Source organism: Thamnophis elegans, chromosome 1 (assembly GCF_009769535.1).
Source record: "Thamnophis elegans isolate rThaEle1 chromosome 1, rThaEle1.pri, whole genome shotgun sequence".
In the NCBI taxonomy this organism is placed as follows: domain Eukaryota; kingdom Metazoa; phylum Chordata; class Lepidosauria; order Squamata; family Colubridae; genus Thamnophis; species Thamnophis elegans.
Genome location: NC_045541.1, coordinates 154214022 through 154235036, shown reverse-complemented (window position 1 = coordinate 154235036; position 21015 = coordinate 154214022). Strand labels below are relative to the sequence as shown.

The following is a 21015-nucleotide window of genomic DNA, read 5'->3' as shown; positions in this document are numbered from 1 at the left end:
TGCAGTGGAACAGCTTGCCTTCAGACGTTGGGGTTCTCCATCACTGGAGGCTTTAAGAAGTGCCTGGACAGCCATTCGTCTGAAATGCTATAAGGTCTTAGACCAGACCTCCACGATCCCTTCCAACTCTGTCATTCTGTTAAGTTCTCTGGTTTTATTATAACCATTGACTATTAATTATATATTATCCAATACATACAAAATAATATTGGCTGGAACAAACAACTCAAGCGACTAATTTCACAGACCATTCACTGAATGGAATTAGGAGTCAGGCATTTAACTTCCTCCCCTTTCCCCCCATGCCAATCTCAGCCTAGAGATTGCCACCCTTGCCTCTCTGTTTACATGGGTGAAAAAGCTTCCATTGGCTCTCATGGAAGCTCTTTTATGTATTCAGTTGTCTAGACCTGATTAGCAAAAGAGAAGAGAAACAGGTCAAATTTTAAAGCCTTCTTACCATCCATGTTGGGACACAGTGACAAGTGCTGAGCTTGTCGATCAGAAAGGTCGGCAGTTCGACGGTTCAAATCCTTAGCACCACATAATGGAGTGAGCTCCCATTACTTGTCCCAGCTTCTGCCAATCTAGCAGAAGGCATGTAAAAATGCAAGTAGAATATTAGGAACCACCTTTGGTGGGAAGGTAAAAGCGTTCTGTGTGCCATCGGCATTTCATCATGATCATGGAGACGTCTTCGGATAGCGCTGGCTCTTTGGCTTTGAAACGGAGATGAGTGCCGTCCCCTAGAGTTGGGAATGACTAGCACATATGTGCGAGGGGAATCTTTACCTTTACGTTAGCATCCATGTTATGCTCCTAAGATGCCTCCAGTGTATATGCCAACACAATTGCATAGATCTTTCCATCAAATGTTAATAATGCAGACTGCTTATTAGATGATACTTGCAGTGTTCCACTCCGATCAGTTTTGTAAAATACCCTCACTTTTTAAACACAAAGCAATTGGTGCATGTTTCATAAATATGTTTCTTGTTCATTAACTGAAAAAAGAAATTTGAATTGCAAAACTGTTTGTTGGAGTGGGCTGAAACATTTGAGTGCCAATTCAGTGTAGGGACATTTATTACAACTTACACAAGTGTGTTCATAGAGTTTGATCCATAAATTAAAACGATAACTTGGCTATAAGCCAAAGCTCATCTATTTCTATGTAAGCTACATCAAACCTAATAGGATTTCTATCCCAATTCTTGTGGAAAGGATGGGATTGATAGGCTATGACTCATGCAAATGTTCCTGAGATGAATCTCGCTGAGATTTGTGGTGCTTACTTCCTATTAAGAGATTGCCCTGAATTTTGTATTTATGTCTAAATTTCTCTCTTAGAGTTTTGATTATAAATTTTAGTTGGAATTCTTTCTGAGTTTTATCAATATTGGAAGCAAGATTCATCATCTAAACCTGGATTTTATGTATTTTTAAATGTATTTATAAAATGTTTATAGTATCTTAATCAATTGACTCTGGTCATTTAACAATGAAAGCAAAATTAGCAACCCATAAATGAAAACTCACCACCTCTACATGGCCTTGCTTAACTAAAGAAAATGGTTGTGTTGTGTCCACCAGTTCAAATGCTCTTTAGAGATTTTTGGAATGCCAAGAACGAAGGAGCATGTTCTACCTTAATGGGGGCAGCCTTGCAGAGATTCCTTCTAGTTTGCACCCCTTTCAACTCTGATAATGAAGGGCCTCCCTCATCGTTCAAAACAGGAAGGCAGAATCGTTTTGGCCAAGGTGGTTCTTGATGAAACCCAGTGTTGTGCCATATTGGACTTCACAAGTGATACCCAACACTTTAAACCGGGTGCAGCATTGCAAAATGAGTACTATCCTGAAATAGCAGATTCCACCCACCTGCAATTTGGCTACTGCGTTCTATGTGAGCTGTAGCTTCTGAGTTATTTTCAAAGGCAGCCTCACCTACTACTATTGCAGTAGTCAAGGCATGCATTATCCTCACCAAGGTTTGCAGCTCCAGGTGGAGGCATACTTGGCATATCAGTTACAGCTGGTCAAAGTATTCCTGAGTCACCACTTCCACCAGCTCTCCCAATACTAACTATGAATCCTGGGCAAGCCCCAGTGCCACACCTGCCGTGTGAAAGGGAGGATGATTCCACCACTGGTACTAAAGTTTCCAGAGTGCCTAAATGTTTCTGGATGAACAATAACTTTGTCTTCTTAGAGTTTAAGCTGAGTTTACCCCTGCCCGTGTTGTTGATATGATATACATTTTGAATTTTACAGCTGCCTCTCAACTTTTGTTTTGTTCATATGTCAGATTACCTGACCTACTTTTTAAGTGTTTGATCTCATCCTGAGTCATATGTTGTCTCTGCTTTATCTTCAACAGGGGAGTATTTGGAAAGCAGGGATACCAGTGCCAAGGTACAGTAAATTATTGTTAGGGTTACATAATGCCTTACTCATTTCTCATTTTCGCCTTTTTACACTATTTTTTTACACTATTGCAGTGAATGGGAGATTAGGATTTTTTGTGGATCACTCTATGTTTTAAACATTTCTTTGTCTTTTGAGCCTTAAAGGTTTAATTTCCAGTTCTGATCCCTTTTATTGCCCTTTGTACACATCCCAGATTGTTTGGATCAGAGGCAATACAAATTTTAATCCATCTAAGAGCAAATCTTACTCTTCTGTATTCGTTTCTGATAGTTTTCACTGTTTTCCTTTTCTGCCTTCTTTTCCAGTTTGCACATGTGTTGTGCACAAGCGTTGTCACCATCTCATAGTTACAGCTTGCACATGCCAGAATAATAAAAAGACGATGGATATGAAGGTAAAGTCACAGTTACACATTTGGAGTTTTGAATGTTGTTAATTCTGGACCAAAGGGATAAAGGCAGTGGTTCTCAACCTGTGGGTCAGGACCCCTTTGGGTGTCGAACGACCCTTTCACAGGGGTCGCATAGGACCATCGGAAAACACGTATTTTCGATGGTCTTAGGAACCGAGACACCAATTTTATGGTTGGGGGTCACCACAACATGAGGAACTGTATTAAAGGGTCGCGGCATTGGGAAGGTTGAGAACCACTGGATTAAGGGAATGGTTTTGGAACAGATATGAATTACTATTCCTAAAGACAGATCAAGATGGATAAAATATACAGGAATCAAAAACTTACTCAGTAGCATCTGACTAATTAAATATATTGTCAACTGCAGCATTATAACATAATGTATTACTCCTTAGATAATATGCTTTATTTGATGAATATTGAAGTAACTACATGCCTTTATTTACCTGGTACTTAATTCCCTTGGTTTGTGAAAAATTGATGTGGCAATGCAAAGAGTAAAGGTATCATCCAATCAGTGCTAATCAAGACAACATCAAATGTATTTATTTATTTATTTAACAAATTTATATGGCCATTCATTGAACATATTGTGACTAGGTGGTGTTCCATCATGGCACAATTAAAAGAAAGTAACCAAGTGCAGAGAAAGGGAATGTTCTGCTTTTCTGTTTTGTTTATAACTTTAAGACCCTACCATAATTGGTTAATTTAATTCAGTGTTAAAAGAAAATATTCACCATGATTGGTTTTTAGATTTTATAAGAATAAGAATTCCTTATTGGCCAAGTGTAATTGGACACACAAGGAATTTGTTTTCAGTGCATAAGCTCTCAGTGTACATAAAAAAATACAAGAATCATAAGATACAACACTTAGTGATAGTCATAGGATACTAAATAAGCAATCCAAATCATGCTAGAAGTCTAAATAAAACAGTGTGTTACAACTTTTGTATATCTGATGTGGAATTATGTCATGGCATTTGCGAAATGATTGTTATTTTGCCATCTGGATGAATTCAGGGATCATGTTCAGAAAAACACACATACATATATATATATATATATATATATATATATATATATATATATATATATATATATATATATATATATATATATATATATTTCAAAACAGATACAACACAAAGAATCCTCCTTCTTTACATACTGTAGAAAATGTATCCGTTGGTTACAAAAGACTTTCGTGCATCTCTTCCACAGTCATCAACCATATTTCATATTAACTCAAGTATTTTAACTCAGATATATTTATACATATTACCATCATCATACCTCCATTTTCATTTGACTATAATTGTTTAAACGTCCTTCATCATAAAATATATCAAGATTTAAAACATAACCACATACTGGCATTTCATTTGCTATTTCTAATATCCTCCAATAACACTGAATCCTTATGGCCTATTCTGGCTAAACATCCATAATATTTGGTAACAAAAATTTCTAATCCTCCTTTCCAAATCACTGTTTACAATTTACATCTACTTTCCTTATGTTATAAATATTGTTATCATTATCCCTCCTTTATTTGACTGTGTCCTTTATCATAACATTTCCCCCCCAATAAACAAAACCTAACTAAATTTAACTTAGTCCTTTTTTTATTAACCTTTATATATAACAAAAAAATTTCTAATCTTCCTTTCATAGGTACCATTCAATATTCATATACAATTATTACTTATCATAGCAATACACAAGTATACATTATTATCATTATCAATTATTTATTTAACTATATCTATTGTCACTAAATTTCACTAAGTTTAACTAGTTTTAGATTATACCCTTTCATCTATGAACCTGTATCTTTCCAGTAGCAAAACAATCTCATGTCTTCTGCCATTTGTGGTATCAGTCCTCTAATCATCTCCTTAATCAAATTTGTATGGACTCCTCTTTGCAACTCATTCCCCTCAGCTCCCCTCTATTTAATTCCTCTTTCCGTATTCCACTCTTTCCATTTCCAGACACAAACCAATCACCATAGATATCAGCGGATTTAATTTCTTTGTAGTCATTTTTCTCTTTGGTTTTTAGAACTCTAACCTCCACTTTTTCCACTTAATAAACATTTCCAACTTCTTCATCATATTTTACTGCTAGATGCTCTAGATTTTCCAACTTCTTCTCCGTCCTCTCAAATGTGTTTGATAATTTCTGAATTTCTAACAATATATTTTGCAAACTTAAAGTTTCTTTCTGCTGTTGAGATTGTGTCATTATCTCAAACTGACAAACACTGCTGCTCTGACTTGGAAGGTTTTTACAAGATTAAGCATAAATTCACAATAAGGTCTTATTTTCACTTTTCTCTGGTTAAAGATATACTTCAAAGGAACATCTGTATGCTTTTCTTCTTATCACTCTCTATAGACAAAACAGTGAAACCTTGAAGTGCCAAGCCAGAATAATCAGTGAGGAAAGTAAAAGTGTTTTGTTTCCAATACACAAACTTTCAGCCTTCGAGTAGCAGTGTCTTCTTTCCCTCTGTTGTTACAATTTTCTTTGTTGCTTTTTGTATCTTTTTTATTCCAATTTTTTAAAAAATCAAATTCTTGAATGAAATAGAGAAGAAAAAAGGAAAAACACACGTAGTAATGAAGAAGGAGAATTTTACTCTACAGGTTGCAAAAAATAATAATGAAAAAAGAAGAAGAAAACTTAATCCCTTTGGTTTAAAAGGCTTGCATAAATTTCATCCATGAAAATAACATTTAAAAAGTAAGATAACCCACTGTCCAAAACCATTCAAAGCTTAATTCTGCCGCTTTTTTCTTCTGTTCTCAAATTTAAATTGATTTTAAGTTTTTTATAGGCAGTCTCTTTTAAAACGGTAAAAATTCCTCACCAGCTGGAAACACTTTCTCTTTCCGTATCCTTCTGTTTTGGAGCCGCCCCAACTTCATCAGCCTGATGGTTGGATTTTTTGTCGCCGGCTTGAAAAACTTCTCTTGGATTGATCAGGGACTTTGCGATGTCTCTGAGATCAGCAAGATATATTCTTCCTGTTCACTCTCTCTGTGGGATGGTTTAGGTCTGATTGGACCACTCAGCGGCAAAAGCAGAGCATCGAAACCGCATGTCCGTATCGTTGCGACATTGGCTCCTCCTTCACACGGATATTTTCTTGATCGTATCATCTGAGAAGAGAGATGGGAAAGAGCAGGTCTGAATGTTTCTCAGGTTAAGGATTCCATCATGTAGAAACTAGATCAGGAAGAATCCCTGAAATATTGGTTTTCTGAATCGGGGGAGGTCGAATGTAGAAGTAATTTAAACAATACAGTTAAAAGATGAACAGCGGTAGATGCAAGCATTTCGTATTGACTCATCAGTACCTACATTACAATAACATGGTTAAAATCAGCCTAAAATATAAGATTTAGCAAGAACATTAATTAAGCCTATAGCGTGTGCAGGAAAGCAACCAATGAGAAGTAATTTAACTGACTCTGAACTGATTGACAGCCCAGCATAAAATTGCCCTTATTTTAGAGTAGCTGTTAAGTTATCTGAAACTTGTGTTGATGTCAATTAAAAGTCTGAACGCTAATCAGATGTTGATTCTTACTGATTGGATGGGGAGAGCATCTGGGTTTACTCATTTTTTGGACAACCATTTTTCAGCCTCAAAATCAAGCTAGATGTGATGTGATTTGCTTTCTTTTGTGAGAAGAGATGGTAGATCCTGTTTTTTTTTCTTTAACAAGTAGCCATAGCTGGCATTTTTGGGACCAGCTGAATCAAAAAACACGACTTGTGAGTGGTGGTGGGGGAAGGACTTTAAGTTTAGGGCCCTTGGTGCTCTCTGAGCTTGGTTATTTTCTTGCAGACATTTCATTACCCAAATAGGTAACATCATCGATAAATGTAATGCAAGAAAACAGCCAAGTTGCAAGAACACTAAGGACCCCACAGTTCAACCCTGGAACTTTAACTTCTTGCCCTAACTGGTATTCCTAACTGAGATTAATTCCTTCTGTCCAATTTATTTGCTATGAGAAGAAAACTCATAAGACCAACTTTATGTTACAGAAACATTAAATCAAACTCTTAAGCCCCAAACCCTGGCTCTCTCTTTTCTTCTTTACCTATCAAATTGGGGGTGGAGGGATAACATTCTCTGTCTGCCTTGCTTCAAGAACTGTAAACTGAAAAAAATAAGGCTTGGTCAACCATTATTATTTTATCACTTACCACCAACTTTTCTTCTTTTGCTGCTTTTTCTTCCTCAGTTTTCTGAGCAGAGATTTGGAATCAACATCCCACACAAGTTCAGAATCCACAATTACAAAGTGCCGACCTTCTGTGATCACTGTGGATCTCTCCTCTGGGGAATCTTGCGACAAGGGCTTCAGTGTAAAAGTAAGCGGAAAGTCTATACAATGACAAGAGTCCTTCTCTGCGGAATTCGTTTAGTTTTTCTATTCTGAATTGTGTGTGTGTTCATGTGTGAGGCATACTTGATGCAACACTAGAATAGGCTGCACTCCCCCCACCCCATTTGCACAAATTTTGCATGTACCAGTTTTTACCTATATTGCCTAGTTAGGAATCCCTAAGATTTGGCTATAAATGTAGTACATTTCATAATTAGGAAGTTAAGGAGGGGAATGAAAATAGGCCTGAATTATCAGGCATTGCACTGCTGATAGATCATATCTACCTGCTAATATTCTAGAGCAGGATTAGGCAACAGAGCTATTTTTCTTTCTTTTTTAAAGTGGAAGTGGCCAGGGGTTCTATTTGGCAGAGCAGTCAGAAAGTGGCAATGCTGAAGGCAGGACAAGAAGCAATGCTTGGAAACTAATCAAGGAGAAAACCAACCTAAAACTAAGGATGAATTTCCTGGCAGTTAGAACAATTGATCAATGGAACAACTTGCCTCTAGAAGTCGTGGGTACTCCAACTGGAGATTTTTAAGAAGAGATTGGGCAACCATTGTTTGAAATGGTATAAGGTATGAGCAGGAGGTTGGACTAGAAGATCTCCAAGGTCCCTTCCAACCCTGTTATTCTGAAATTGGGAGTGCTGGGATAGGAGGATATCTAGGTAGAGCTAGGTTCCCCCCCCCATTTGTGTATAAATGAACACTTGTACACTGTTTGCATCTTATTTTGTCTCATCAATGTGCTGCCTAATTTCACTACTAAATTCCTGGGGCCCCAGGGACTGCTGAAATATCTATGTTTTATAACAATGATGGCCAACCTTTGCCGGGCCAAGTGCCCAAAGCGCATGCGCACATGCATGTCAGATACCCCCAAAATGCAATGCATGCCTCCCTGCACATCCCCCTGTGCGTGCATGCAGGGGGCCCCTGTATTCGCCTTACTCCCCACACGTGCACCCCCCCCACGTCACACACCTCCCCCTGCACATGCATGACAGAGACCCAAAGACCATCTGGCCGGTGGGAAGTGCGCACACGCATGCGCGGCAGAGTTGAACTGGGGCGACGGCTCACGTGCCATCAGAGAGGCATAGGTTCGCCATCACAGTTCTATAAGAAGGAAGGATAGAAATGGGAAGGAAAGGAATTTCCTTTTTTTCCATATTGTGTTCAATTAAGGTTCATATTGATTTGTAGGTTAAGGATGAACTGAGGGTTTGTAAGTATGTACAAAAAAACTATTGTAAATAAGTATGATGACTGACAACCCCCATAGACATGAAGTATGAACTGTTCGGATATGGAACGAGCCCAGGGGGAGTGATGGGGTCTATTTTCATGGAGCTCGATCAGGAGTCTCCAAAGGTGGCAATTTTAAGATTTGTGGATTTCAACTCCCAGCATTTCTTTTGGGAGTTGAAGTCCCCAAGTCTTAAAAGTTGTCATGTTTGGAGATCCCCGAACAGTAACTGAGGGATGATCTGCGAGGGATACATTGTCCTTAACTCTTGTGTTGCAGATTCAGCTGTTAAACAAGGGAAGGCAAAATGGTATTCCTCAAACTGGTGTGTAGCATACATCCTGTGTTTTGTTTAACAACGGTTAAATAAAGCACAGCCGCTTGGATTCATGTGGTATGACTGAACCCCCTGCGTAAAACTTGATCTGTGATTCAAATGGAGAGAATAAGGATTGGATTTCTCTCGTGCATCCCCAGGCTGTCCTTAGGGAAAGAAACACCGTTTTGTTCTTGTTCCAGGGTCAGCCCCTCGCAGAAATAATGTCTGTCTACTTTTGTTTTCACTCCCAGTGTGCAAAATAAATGTACATATTCGGTGCGAATCCAATGTAGCTCCAAACTGCGGGGTGAATGCAGCAGAACTAGCCAAGACGTTGGCATGTATGGGACTCCAACCTGGAAATATCTCTCCAAATGGGGTAAGAACTTTTCTTTTCCATCCTCCTTTTCTCCACAGTCAATTGGATGAAAAAAAAATCTGTCTACATATGTTGCTTACAGTATATGCACTACAGCCATGAGGGTGAACCTATGACACGCATGCCGGAAGTGGCACACAGAGCCATCTCTCCGGGCATGCGAGCCATTCCTGTTGCTTTTCCAGATTCTCGTCTGCTGGCCAGCTGGTCTTAATGTGTGTGGGAGCGCTGGAAAGCAGAACAACAGCCGCCTGATGCGCATGCGCACGCCAGGCAGCTGCTCTTCCGGTTTCTGGCACGCGCATGCTCTCCGGCCACCTGGGCTTTCAGTTTCTGACATATATGTATGTGCGTGAAGACCAGGTGGCTACCCCGCATGCGCATGTCAGAAACTGGAAGATCATCTTCCTGGCATGCGCATGCACACCAGGTGGCCGTTCTTCTGGTTTCTGGCACGCGCATGCGCACCGGCCAGATGGTCTTCGCACGTGCATGCGTACCAGAAACCAGGAGACCTGGTGGCCAATGTGCATGCCGTAAAATGGAAGAGCAGCTGCCCAGCAGCGCATGCGTATTAGGCGGCGGCTGTTCTGGTTTCCGGCATGCGTACGTGCGCACTCGGTGCCGAAAAGGTTCACCAACACTGCACTACAGGATGAGATCAGAACAGTCTGACTATTCATGCATATACAGCATGTTATTCTCTTTCAGGGTAAGCAACAGAATGGAATAGGAAATAGTAGCCCAAAGAGATTAAAGTAATAAGGAAAGGAAAAGGAATCATAGCTAATATAGTTTAAACCAAGACAATTTTTTATCCCTCTCCTTGACTTTCTATCCTTGGAAACTAATCTTACATTTTCCCTTCTCTGTTGTTCTTTAAACTTACCTCTCTATTATGACTTCCTTGAACTTCCTTTTCCTCTCCACCCATTCACTCTTCCTTCATGTATTCATTTTGTAATTTGATCTTCATTCATTCTCTTTATATATCCAAACCACTTAAGTCTATTTGGTTTACAGTAGTTATTCATTTTGGTGCTCAGTCCACATTCATTTGGCCTTCCTTCCTTCCTTCCTTCCTTCCTTCCTCCCTCCCTCCCTCCCTCCCTCCCTCCCTCCCTCCCTCCCTCCCTCCCTCCCTCCCTTCCTGTTTTAACTACACACATTTATTAAGTATACCATTTTCACCACATTCAACTCTACTTCTATGTTTCTCTTGGTATATTCAATTCTTACCTCTGTGTGACAAAGTAGGGAAAACTGTGTTTCTCTATCCAGCAGTTTTCACTTCTTTTAACAAACATTCATTCCTTGCAACGGGCTGCACATCACCCTGCTACCTTTCTACGAGCATTTTCACCTCTTAAAATGTCTTATTCCTTTCCCCATCTTTAGTAAACATTCTACCAAGGTACAAGACACACATTCATTTACTTTTTGGCATGTTGGTATAATTAGCAATTATTGATTTCATTTATCTGCCAAATATTGCTACATTGGTCTTTCAGTCTTTAATTTTCAGTTTGATATATTTGTTCCATTATTCTGGGAACCATTCAGATTTTCAGCCAAGAACAATTCATCATCTACAGGTAAAATCCACATAGGCTTATGTCCTTAAGCAGTTTGTCACCATAAACATTCCTTATACTTTATACTTTACTCATAAATTCATTACATAATCAAGATAATATCAGACATCCTTTTCTTTATTCATTATTCATTGTTGAGTTAATGTTGAGCTTTCAATGAATTCTCATGCATGGTTTATTTCCATCATATACCACTCCTATTGTATTCAGCAATCAACATTCAATTCCATACTTGTATAATAAACTAGCCCAGTGGTGGCGAACCTTTTTTGGCTCACGTGCCATAAGCGGGGGGAGTGCAGGGGGGTCATGCGCGGGCATGTGACACCCCCCCCCCAGCACGCATGCACATATAACAGGTGCTCCCCCCATTTTTTGCATGCTTTTTTTGCCCTCCCCAGGCTTCAGAGGCTTTATAGGAGCCTGGGGAGGGTGAAAGCAGCCTCCAGAGTGCAAAAAAACAGCTCTACAGGCAAACTGGAAGTTTGGGAATGGACTTCCGGTTTGCTTGTAGGGCCGATTTTCATCCTCAGGAGCCTCCAGGGAAGCCTCCGGAAGGCCCTTGAAGGCTCCGGAAGGCTTAAACCAGCCATACGAGCAAATCAGAAGTCAGTTCCTGAACTCCCGGTTTGCCCATAGGGTCGATCTTTTGCGCTCCAGAGGCTTCAGGGAAGCTCCTGAAGCCTCCTGAGGGCCTCCTGAGGGGGGGAGGTTCCTATAAAGCCTCTGGAGCCTGGGGAGGGCAAAAAATGGCTTTAAAAAAAGCTGAATGCAGCTGGCCAGCTGACAGGGGAACAACTTGCGTGCCCTGACAAATGGCTCCATGTGCTACCTGTGGCATGCGTGCCATAGGTTCGCCATTCCGGCAATAGCCGATAACCCGGCATTGCCCAGGTATTTATTTATAGGGAGGATCAAATGTAATTTCTAATGTTGGATTTTCCCCTTACCAGAGGGAGCCCCCTTGTGGAGTACTGTGAAGCCGTTAGCATGGCTACTCCACTGCACTGTACAGTAGAGTAGAAGCCATTTACAGCACTACAGTAGAAGCTGTTTTAAGGCACAACAGAACTTAACAGAACTTACAGAACTTACACCCCGAGGGTTGTTAAGGGTGTCTTACTCCCACAGTATTTTTTTTCCAAAGAGTAAATCATCTGTGTAAATTTGGTTGAAATTGCTCAAGGTGTTCCAGAGTTATGCTAGAAAACACACACACACACACACACACACACACACATTCTGTAATTCAAGTCAATTCAGTTTATTACACACTTGTTTTAATCAACAAACATACAATACTTTTCCCATTCATATCTGTTTTTCCCCCTTAGAGAATATTTCTACTCTCTAAAGCCGAGCTGGGTGAATTAGATATCTTTAGAGTACAATTCCCATTAGGTCAAGCTAATTTATTTATGAGGTTTGATGTCCAAAATTTCAGGCAGGTGCATCTTGCTTCCTTCTATTCATTTCATGTTCAAAGTGTTACGCCTCTTGATGGGTTTTTTTTCAAAATTGAGTTTCTGAACTTCATAGGTGCTGAGAAAATTTGGGGTGCTGCCTTGCAAAAAGCAACTCATGACAATTGAATCTTTACAGAAGTTAGTCTCCAGATCAACGTTGAGACGCCAGAAAAAAGACAGCACAAAGGATGGCAGTGGGATGGTTGAAGTCTCAGCCAGTAGGCTTAAAATTGAAGATCTGATATTCATCAGGGTGCTGGGAAAGGGCAGTTTTGGAAAGGTAAGTGTTTCTGGGGAGATTTGAAGTTTCCATAGTGGTGCAACTTTTCGTTATTTTGAAATGAATTTGCATTAATGGAAGGTTTAGTTGAACCAGGCTGCATTCACATAATACGTTAATCTATAAATGTAGTTTTATTTTTGTCTTAAAAAGTAAAGGTAAAGGTTCCCCTCGCACATATGTGCTAGTTGTTCCCAACTCTAGGGGGTGGTGCTCATCTCCGTTTCAAAGCCAAAGAGCCAGCGCTGTGTGAAGACATCTTCATGGTCATGTGGCCAAATGACTCAACCCCCCCAAAGGCACACATAATTTTTTCTATTTTTCTACTTGCATTTTTACATGCTTTCAAACTGCTAGGTTGGCAAAAGTTGGGACAAGTAACGGGAGCTCACTCCATTATGCAGCGCTAGGGATTCAAACTGCCAAACTGCCAACCTTTCTGATCGACAAGCTCAGTGTCTTAGCCATTGAGCCACCGCGTCCTGCGATCTTAAAAAGTAGTGGCTTCTAAATTATTTCTTATAACACGAGTACAAAATTTTAGTCCTGGCAGGATTTTTGTTTTGAATCATGACACTTGCTCAGCTCCTCCATCTGTATAAGAAATAGCATTAAGGACATACCATTCATTAAGAGAAACTGCATTATGTCCCTTTAAATTGTGAAAATGCTTCCTGTTATTAAAACTCCAGTAAACTTTAAATCAAAATGAAGGGTTATTTTTCTTTTATTCTTTTGTTTTATACTGTTTTCACTGCGGTAAGTTCTCAGTGAAGTCTTAGGCCTCAGCTGCTCTTCATATGCAATTTCCAACATGTGATTTAAAGGCTGTTGTGGCCCTCAAACCAAATAAGGTTGCATAAGCCTTATTTCTAGCTTAGCGTTCTTTGTGAATTCAGCCAATGTGTCTTTTTATTCAGAGAGGCCCCGTCTAATGCCATGCAAATAACAGGTAGTCCTTGAATTGCAATGGAGCCTGCTCATAATTCATGACAGCTGTAAATTGGGTCCTGCATGTGACTGACCTAACTTTATGACCTTTTTATGGCAGCCATTAAACGAACTAATGATTTGCTATGGATATGGTTTGAATTAAATGCTGGTTTTCAGCAAAACCATTGTAAAGCATGGACATGTGACTGTGGGACTTTGCAAGCAGCCATAAATGTGTCTGGAATGCCATCACATTACTGTGGGGGTCCCCAATTATTAGAACTATTGTAACTTCAAGTGGTTGCTACGCAACCAGTCATAAGTCGAGGACTATTTAATTTCTGTACAAATACACCTAGGTTTGACCTGTTAGCAGGAAAGATCACGTCTTGCTCTTTCTGCGATACTTCCATAGTTATTTGTTTTCTTTTGCTTTGAATTAAATATCCCGGTTTGTGGCACATTTAGGTAATGCTGGCTAAAACAAAAGAGACAGGATATCTGTATGCCATCAAAGTGCTGAAGAAAGATGTCATTCTTCAAGATGACGATGTGGAGTGTACCCTAACAGAGAAGCGGATCCTGACTTTGGCAAGAAATCATCCTTTCCTCACTCAGCTTTTCTGCTGTTTTCAGACTGCTGTGAGTATTCCTTACAGCTTCAGGAGTGAGCAAAGGCTTCTGGTGTTACCAGTTAGGAATAATTGCAGCAATTCTTTTTTTCCTTTCAACCTTCTTCATGGTTTTCTGTAAATGGAAGAACAGAGAAAACAGGAAGCTCACAAATGAAGCACAAGGATTTCTCAGTGATGCGAATAAGGCAGAGGAGTTGCACGGGGAGTCCTGCATTCCCTTCTTTCCAAACAGCAAACATCCACATGATCACAAAATAAAAATACTTTTGGGGGGAAAGACTTACATTAGTTTGTGTAAGCAGCGATCCTGCAGTTTTTCTAGCATCAAAATGGAATTACAAAATTGAAGTGTCCCTAGGGGCCATCTAGTTCTTATTTGATGCAAAGAAAAAATACGTTGAGCTGGTATATTTCTGTAGACGTCTGTGGATTTTGAATAAAATCTTTCATTACAATTTTTTAAAAGTAATTTCTCTTCTGATAAAGGTTTCTTCCCTGAAACCAAAATGTTGTTAGTGCCAGTAGTCCAACCCATCTGAGCTGAGATTGCTTTACTTTAGTGGAAGGGCATAAAACATGTGCAGTGTTTTATGCTTGTATCTGTATTTCCTTCCATTGCTCGTGTAGAGGGAGCATTATACATGCCACCTTGAGTTATATAAAATAGAAAAACGATGGTGATGATTGTAATGTCTCTATATCTACTCTGACATCATCATTACAAAAAATATTATCCATAATTTCAGAGGACCTGCTGATCCTCCAATGTAGTACATGCCATCATCTATAAGGAATATGCAGACACTTACTCAGCAGCATACAAGGTTAACTTCTCTGTTGAGACACATTCATTTCCTACTGACAGCATATCCATGCTGTTTTCTGAGACCCAATAAAATAACTGTCTGTTCTGCACAGGATGGTTTTTGACTTCCCAGTCTAATCTATAGGTCTGGGATGTCTTGATCCGAGCACCAAGTCTGACATACTTCGCTTTTTTGATATCAGCTAATGTTGGCTAGGTTTTGTCGTTTTCTATAGAACTCAAAAGAATAGTTGGACATGTGTATGACTGACATCAGAAATGGTAATATTGAAGTGGGAATCATTTCAGTTTCCTGAGACACAAAGGCCATTGCCCTCAAGATTGCTCTCTTTGAATGAAGGGATTGCAAAGACTAGTTTCATAGTTAAACAACTGATCTGGAATTTGTTAGGTTGTTTAATTGCCAGAGGTAATTCTTGCTTAAAGGGTACTTGGTCAGTGACCACTTGAAGTAATGGAGGAGACTTACAACCGGTCCTCATAGTTGCAGTCAGTGCAGTGTCTTCACGGTCATCTGATCTCTGTTTGACCACTTGGCAACCACAGTTGCCCAATTGTGGCAAGGTATGAAGTTGCAGTGTCCCACACGGTCACCATTTGCAACCTTCGTTGCTGACTTCTGGCAAGCAAAGTCAAGGGGAAGTTAGCAGAAGGTCACAAATGCGGATCACATGACTGCATGACACTGGGATCATGCAGGATTTGCCTAATGACGGCGAACTGGGACTGCAATCAGTGCAATCACATCAGTGGTGGGATTCAAAATGTATTACTACCGGGTCTGTGGGCATGGCTTGGTGAGCGTGGCAGGAGAAGGATACTGTAAAATCCCCATTCCTTCCTGATCAGCAGGGACTCGGGAGGCAGAGAATAGATGGGAGTAGGCCAGTCAGAGGTGGTATTTACCAGTTCTCTGAACTACTCAAAATTTCCACTACCGGTTCTCCACTGGTGACTACCTGGTCAGAGCCTGGTGAATACCACCTCTGAATCACATGATGCCCTGCTTTATGACTGTGTCATTTAGGAATGGAATTCCCAGTCCTAATTACCATTGGCAAGTGACAATTACCTGTATCTCCTGGATTAAGCACAGAACAACGCCTCTTATCACATATGTTATTAACCTGTTTATATAAGCTTGCCGGTGTGGCATCTAGCGGCTATGTAGTTAATGGTTGCCACTTTATAGATAATTTTTTCTGCCCCCTCATCTTTTACTGTTCTTTCCTTTTGCTTTGCTCTTCCCAATAAGCAATGGTTATAGGATATTCCTTCCTTGAGATTGAACTCCATGAATCTGATCCACGAAAGATTTGCAATGCAAACTTTTTTTGGGTTTGCCTTTAAACTGCCATTCAAATCTTTGTGGCTTAAGTGAATGTGGCCACTAGGTGGCAGAAACTGCAAGCGAAAAAGCACATCTTGCCATCACATGGCCTTTTTAATCGAGGAAGAGATTTACAGCGGTTGCAAAGAGTCAGTAGCAGCTCTTTAATTCAGTTTCACTACTTTTCATGTTCCTGTCAAAGAGAGGGATTACTGACTGAGCCCCACACCTTAATTTGACTTCACAAAGCTTTCAGTTTCCTGCAGAAAAGGGAGGAAATCTTTTATAGCCCTGCTTTTCCATCATAACATATTATTCCTAGCACCATGAAGTCTTGCCACCGCCCAAGTTTAGGAGATTGGCACAATGTGTTCCAATGATGATACTTCCTCCAAACTTGTTTTTAAACTCCTCTGCCCTTGGCTGCATGATATCATTAGTTCTAGAAAACTGGCAGTATAAGCTGTTTGTCTAATCTTGCCTTTGGGTCAATTATTAGGGGGGGGGGGGGGAAACCAAAGGCTTCCAGGATACCCAGCTTAACTGTTTCAACATTGTTATGGTGTTATTTTATTTCATCGTGCTCAAGGCCATAAATATATAGATATCTATATTAATATGGACCAGAAGCAATGGATGGAAACTAATCAAGGATAGAAGCAACCTAGAACTAAGGAGATATTTCCTGACAGTGAGAACAATTAATCGGTGGAATGACTTGCCTCTAGAAGTTGTGGATGCTTCAACACTGGAAGTTTTAAAGAAGAGATTGGACAATTGTTTGCCTGAAATGGTATAGGATCCCTGCCTGAGCACAGGGTTGGACTAGAAGACCTCCAAGGTCCCTTCCAAATGTGTTCTTCTGTTGTTCTGTAATCTGTATCTATATCTACTGTATCTATCTATCTATCTATCTATCTATCTATCTATCTATCTATATCTATCTATCTATCTATCTATCTATCATCTATCTATCATCTATCTATCTATATATCTATCTATCTATCATCTATCTATCATCTATCTATCTATCTATCTATCTATCATCTATCTATCTATCTATCTATCTATCTATCTATCTATCTATCTATCTATCTACCTACCTACCTACCTACCTACCTACCTACCTACCTACCTATCTATCTATCTATCTATCTATCTATCTATCTATAAAAGTTGCACTTAGACTTATATATATAAGTACTGCATTCCAATCACTGCGCCACCGCAGTTACAGGCATACAGATGGCAAATGATAAATAAATTTAACTCCTTAACAGGATTTTGTAAAGTGTCATAGAATCATAGAGTGAGAAGGGAGCTTAGAGGTCATCCAGTCTTCTTTCCCATTCCAGTACAGCTTCTTTTATAGATCACTATGTGGGCTCTCTTTGAAGATCTCTAGTGAAGGAGAAGTCCCCATTTCATGTACTAGCTTGTTCCACTAGTTAATAACTCATTTTGTCAAGAAGTTCATCGTAATGGCTTTATAGTTTTAACTCATTGCTTCTTGTCCTACTCTGTGGCATAACAGAAAATAAGTATTTGTCATCTATGTAGTCTGTGCTTGATCTCAGTATAAGTATTTCCTTACCCTGATAGAACTTCCTGAAGAACAAATTGCCTGGAATCTTTGCCACCACTTAGTCATAACTACACATTGATGTGCAAATCTTATAGCTAGACAAACCCATTGACTCTCAACTGAAACAGTTAAAGGAGATCTTGTCCTCTTGCATTTACCAAAAACCAGTATGATCATTTATCCACTCACCCATCCTCAAAAAGTGTACTTATTTTTTATGTAGACACCATTGTTATAATTAAGTTAGAAAGATAAACCAATCCACCTTACAGGTGGGACTACCTCACCACTGGTACGCTTGCTTAGTCTTCTGTCCAAATGCTACCAGTTGACAAGCAGGTTGAGAACCAGCATTTGTCCTACCTTTTTTGCATTTGATAGCCATTCTTGAGAGTGCCTTGGACTGCAAGGCGATCAAACCGGTCAGTCCTAGAGGAGATCAACCCTGACTGCTCTTTAGAAGGCCAGACCCTGAAGATGAAACTCAAATACTTTGGCCACCTAATGAGAAGGAAGGACTCACTGGAGAAGAGCCTCATGCTGGGAAAGATTGAAGGCAAAAGAAGGAGATGACAGAGAATGAGGTGGCTGAATGGAGTCACCGAAGCAGTAGGCATGAGCTTAAATGGACTCCAGAGTATGGTAGGGGACAGGAAGACCTGGAGGAATGTTGTCCATGGGGTTGCGATGGGTCCGACACAACTTTGCGACTAACAACAACAACAACAAGCCATTTTATTGGAACATTCTTTCAAATGGAGGTCAGACTTCCAATGGCCTTTCAAATAAAGTGTTATTTTCAATAAAACAGGACACTTGGCCTCTTTCTGTCAATATAAATTCTGAATGCATGGCAGGCAGTCTGAACTGGGGTTGCAGTGAGAGCAAATCCAGATTACCGATGTCCAATCCAGAACCAAAAAGTCATTCCAGGATTGAATTAGATTGGTCAAATACTGTGTAGTTTGGTCTATGGGGGTAAAAATCCTAAATATTTTGCTCTTTTTGCTGCTGTTTCAATTCAAAGGGATTTTTTAAAAAAAATCAGATGTGGGGAGAGAAAAAGGAATACAATTAACATCTTTCCACTGATGATGGTCTCTGCTGTTGCCTTTGATCAGGATCGCCTCTTCTTTGTTATGGAGTTTGTGAATGGAGGCGATTTGATGTTCCACATCCAGAAATCCCGTCGCTTTGATGAAGTCCGAGCCCGGTTCTATGCTGCAGAAATCATTTCAGCTCTCATGTTCCTTCACGAGAGAGGCATCATTTACAGGTCAGCAAAAAGAATTTGTGATTTGTTGCTTTGTTGTTAGGTTCAATCAAGTATTGTTTTTTTGTTGGGGAGGATTCTTAATGGTGATTAATATACCTGCTGGAGTTTATCAATGGGACAGCTTCATTGCACTGAAGGGTGAAAAATTAACAGATTTATTTGAGTTGGGGGCATTATTGTGGAAGATGGGATTTGACTGGGAGCTGCTCAGAGATGGGCAGCTACGCGAGCAGGTCTCAATCAAATCCCATCATTTTAGTTGTTCAGACCTGAGTTGGGAGGACATTCTGCTTGGAAATCATCAAATGTAGGTGTTTGTTATTTTAGAAATGCTTGTTGTGGTAGCAATTTGAAATCTAGCTTTTGCGGGGAAACAGAGTTGCAGAATTAGTTGGGAGTATCTGTTTTCCTTGCCTGTGGGGACATGGTGAGTATGAGTGCACAACATTTGCTGCATATTTGGAAGCAAAATATTATGCTTGAGTGGAAGAATTGTGCAAAGTGTTTCCATTGAAATCTAATCCGTGTCCATAATAAAAAAAAATACTTCTGGAACAGATTGTCCTGTGCATTAATTTATGTGATCACTCTTTGGATTCTGAGACTGGCTTACATATTAGGAGGCCAGGATGATTTTTGTTTTCATTGTGTATTGCAATATCACACTGGGTAACCAAAACAATCTTTGAACAATTGTATGCCCTAAAATTGCAGACCTGCTCATTGAAAGTTGTTCTCTCTAAATGTAGTGGGTTTTGATTTCAGTATTTAATTCATCCGAGGACTTTGTCAATAAAATGGTTCTAAGAGCCATGGTAGCACAGTGGTTAGAATTCAGTATTGCAGGCTTATCCTGCTGACTCCCAATTACCGGCAATTCGGCAGTTCGAATCTCAATGGCTCAAGGGTTCCATCCTTTCGAGGTTGGTAAAATGAGGATCTAGATTGTTGGAGTCAACGTGCTGACTTTGTAAACTGCTTAGAGAGGCCTGTAAAGCACTGTGAAGTGATATATAAGTCTAAGTACTATTGCTAAAGCTATAAGTCAGATGAGCAGATTGAATTGTGTTTGCGTTATATTGAGTTGACACAGTGTGTATTTCTTCAGCTCCGTTTTCTTGCATTCTTCCTTCATGTTATTATAGAGCTTGACATTCATTAATTTTGGGCTCAATAGTCATCATGGTTTTTCCAGTTACAATGTAGGGCTGTGAAGGTTGGACCATAAGAAAGGATGAGGGCCAAAGAATTGAGGCCTTTGAGCTATGGTGCTGGAGAAGACTCCTGCGAGTCCCTTGGACTGCAAGGCGATCAAATTAGTCAGTCCTAGAAGAGATCAACGCTGAGTGCTCTTTAGAAGGCCGGATTCTGAAGATGATACTCAAGTACTTTGGCCACCTAATGAGAAGGGAGGACTCACTGGAGAAGAGCCTAATGCTGGGAACTATTCAGGGCAAAATAAGAAGGGGACAACAAAGAATAAGATGGCTGGATGGAGTCACCGAAGCAGGAGGCGTGAGCTTAAGTGGATTCCAGAAGATGGTAGAGGACAGGAAGGCCTGGAGGAACATTGTCCATAGGATTGCGATGGGTTGGACACGACTAACAACAAAAAGTAATCATAAATTGAGGACTATTGGTAGTTTACACAAATAATCATGGTTTTGATGTAGAAAATATAATGAAGGAGGGTGAAGAACCAGTTACACATTTTCATGCAGTCAAAATTAATTGAAGGAAAAGATACTCAATAAGACACAGTGTGCCAGCTAAGCTCTTTCTTGGAATTGATCAAATCATCTTTGTGTTGTAAAAGACAAATGCAATCTCTCTTCTTGGATCCCATACATAACACTTTTGAGAGAGAGTTGCATGATTTAC

The 21015-nt window shown here is 39.9% G+C and overlaps 1 protein-coding gene across 1 annotated transcript in view; it reads left to right on the top strand.

The window, feature by feature from the left end:
* PRKCH (protein kinase C eta) overlaps nucleotides 1-21015 on the top strand; it is a 62451-nt gene that overhangs the window by 7718 nt on the left and 33718 nt on the right. Inside the window, exons 3-9 of the mRNA XM_032220541.1 lie at nucleotides 2381-2415; nucleotides 2736-2824; nucleotides 7113-7242; nucleotides 9081-9208; nucleotides 12406-12549; nucleotides 13951-14124; nucleotides 18980-19134. Of these exons, the coding sequence (XP_032076432.1) occupies nucleotides 2381-2415; nucleotides 2736-2824; nucleotides 7113-7242; nucleotides 9081-9208; nucleotides 12406-12549; nucleotides 13951-14124; nucleotides 18980-19134 (855 nt within the window). The remainder of the gene's footprint in view (nucleotides 1-2380; nucleotides 2416-2735; nucleotides 2825-7112; nucleotides 7243-9080; nucleotides 9209-12405; nucleotides 12550-13950; nucleotides 14125-18979; nucleotides 19135-21015) is intronic.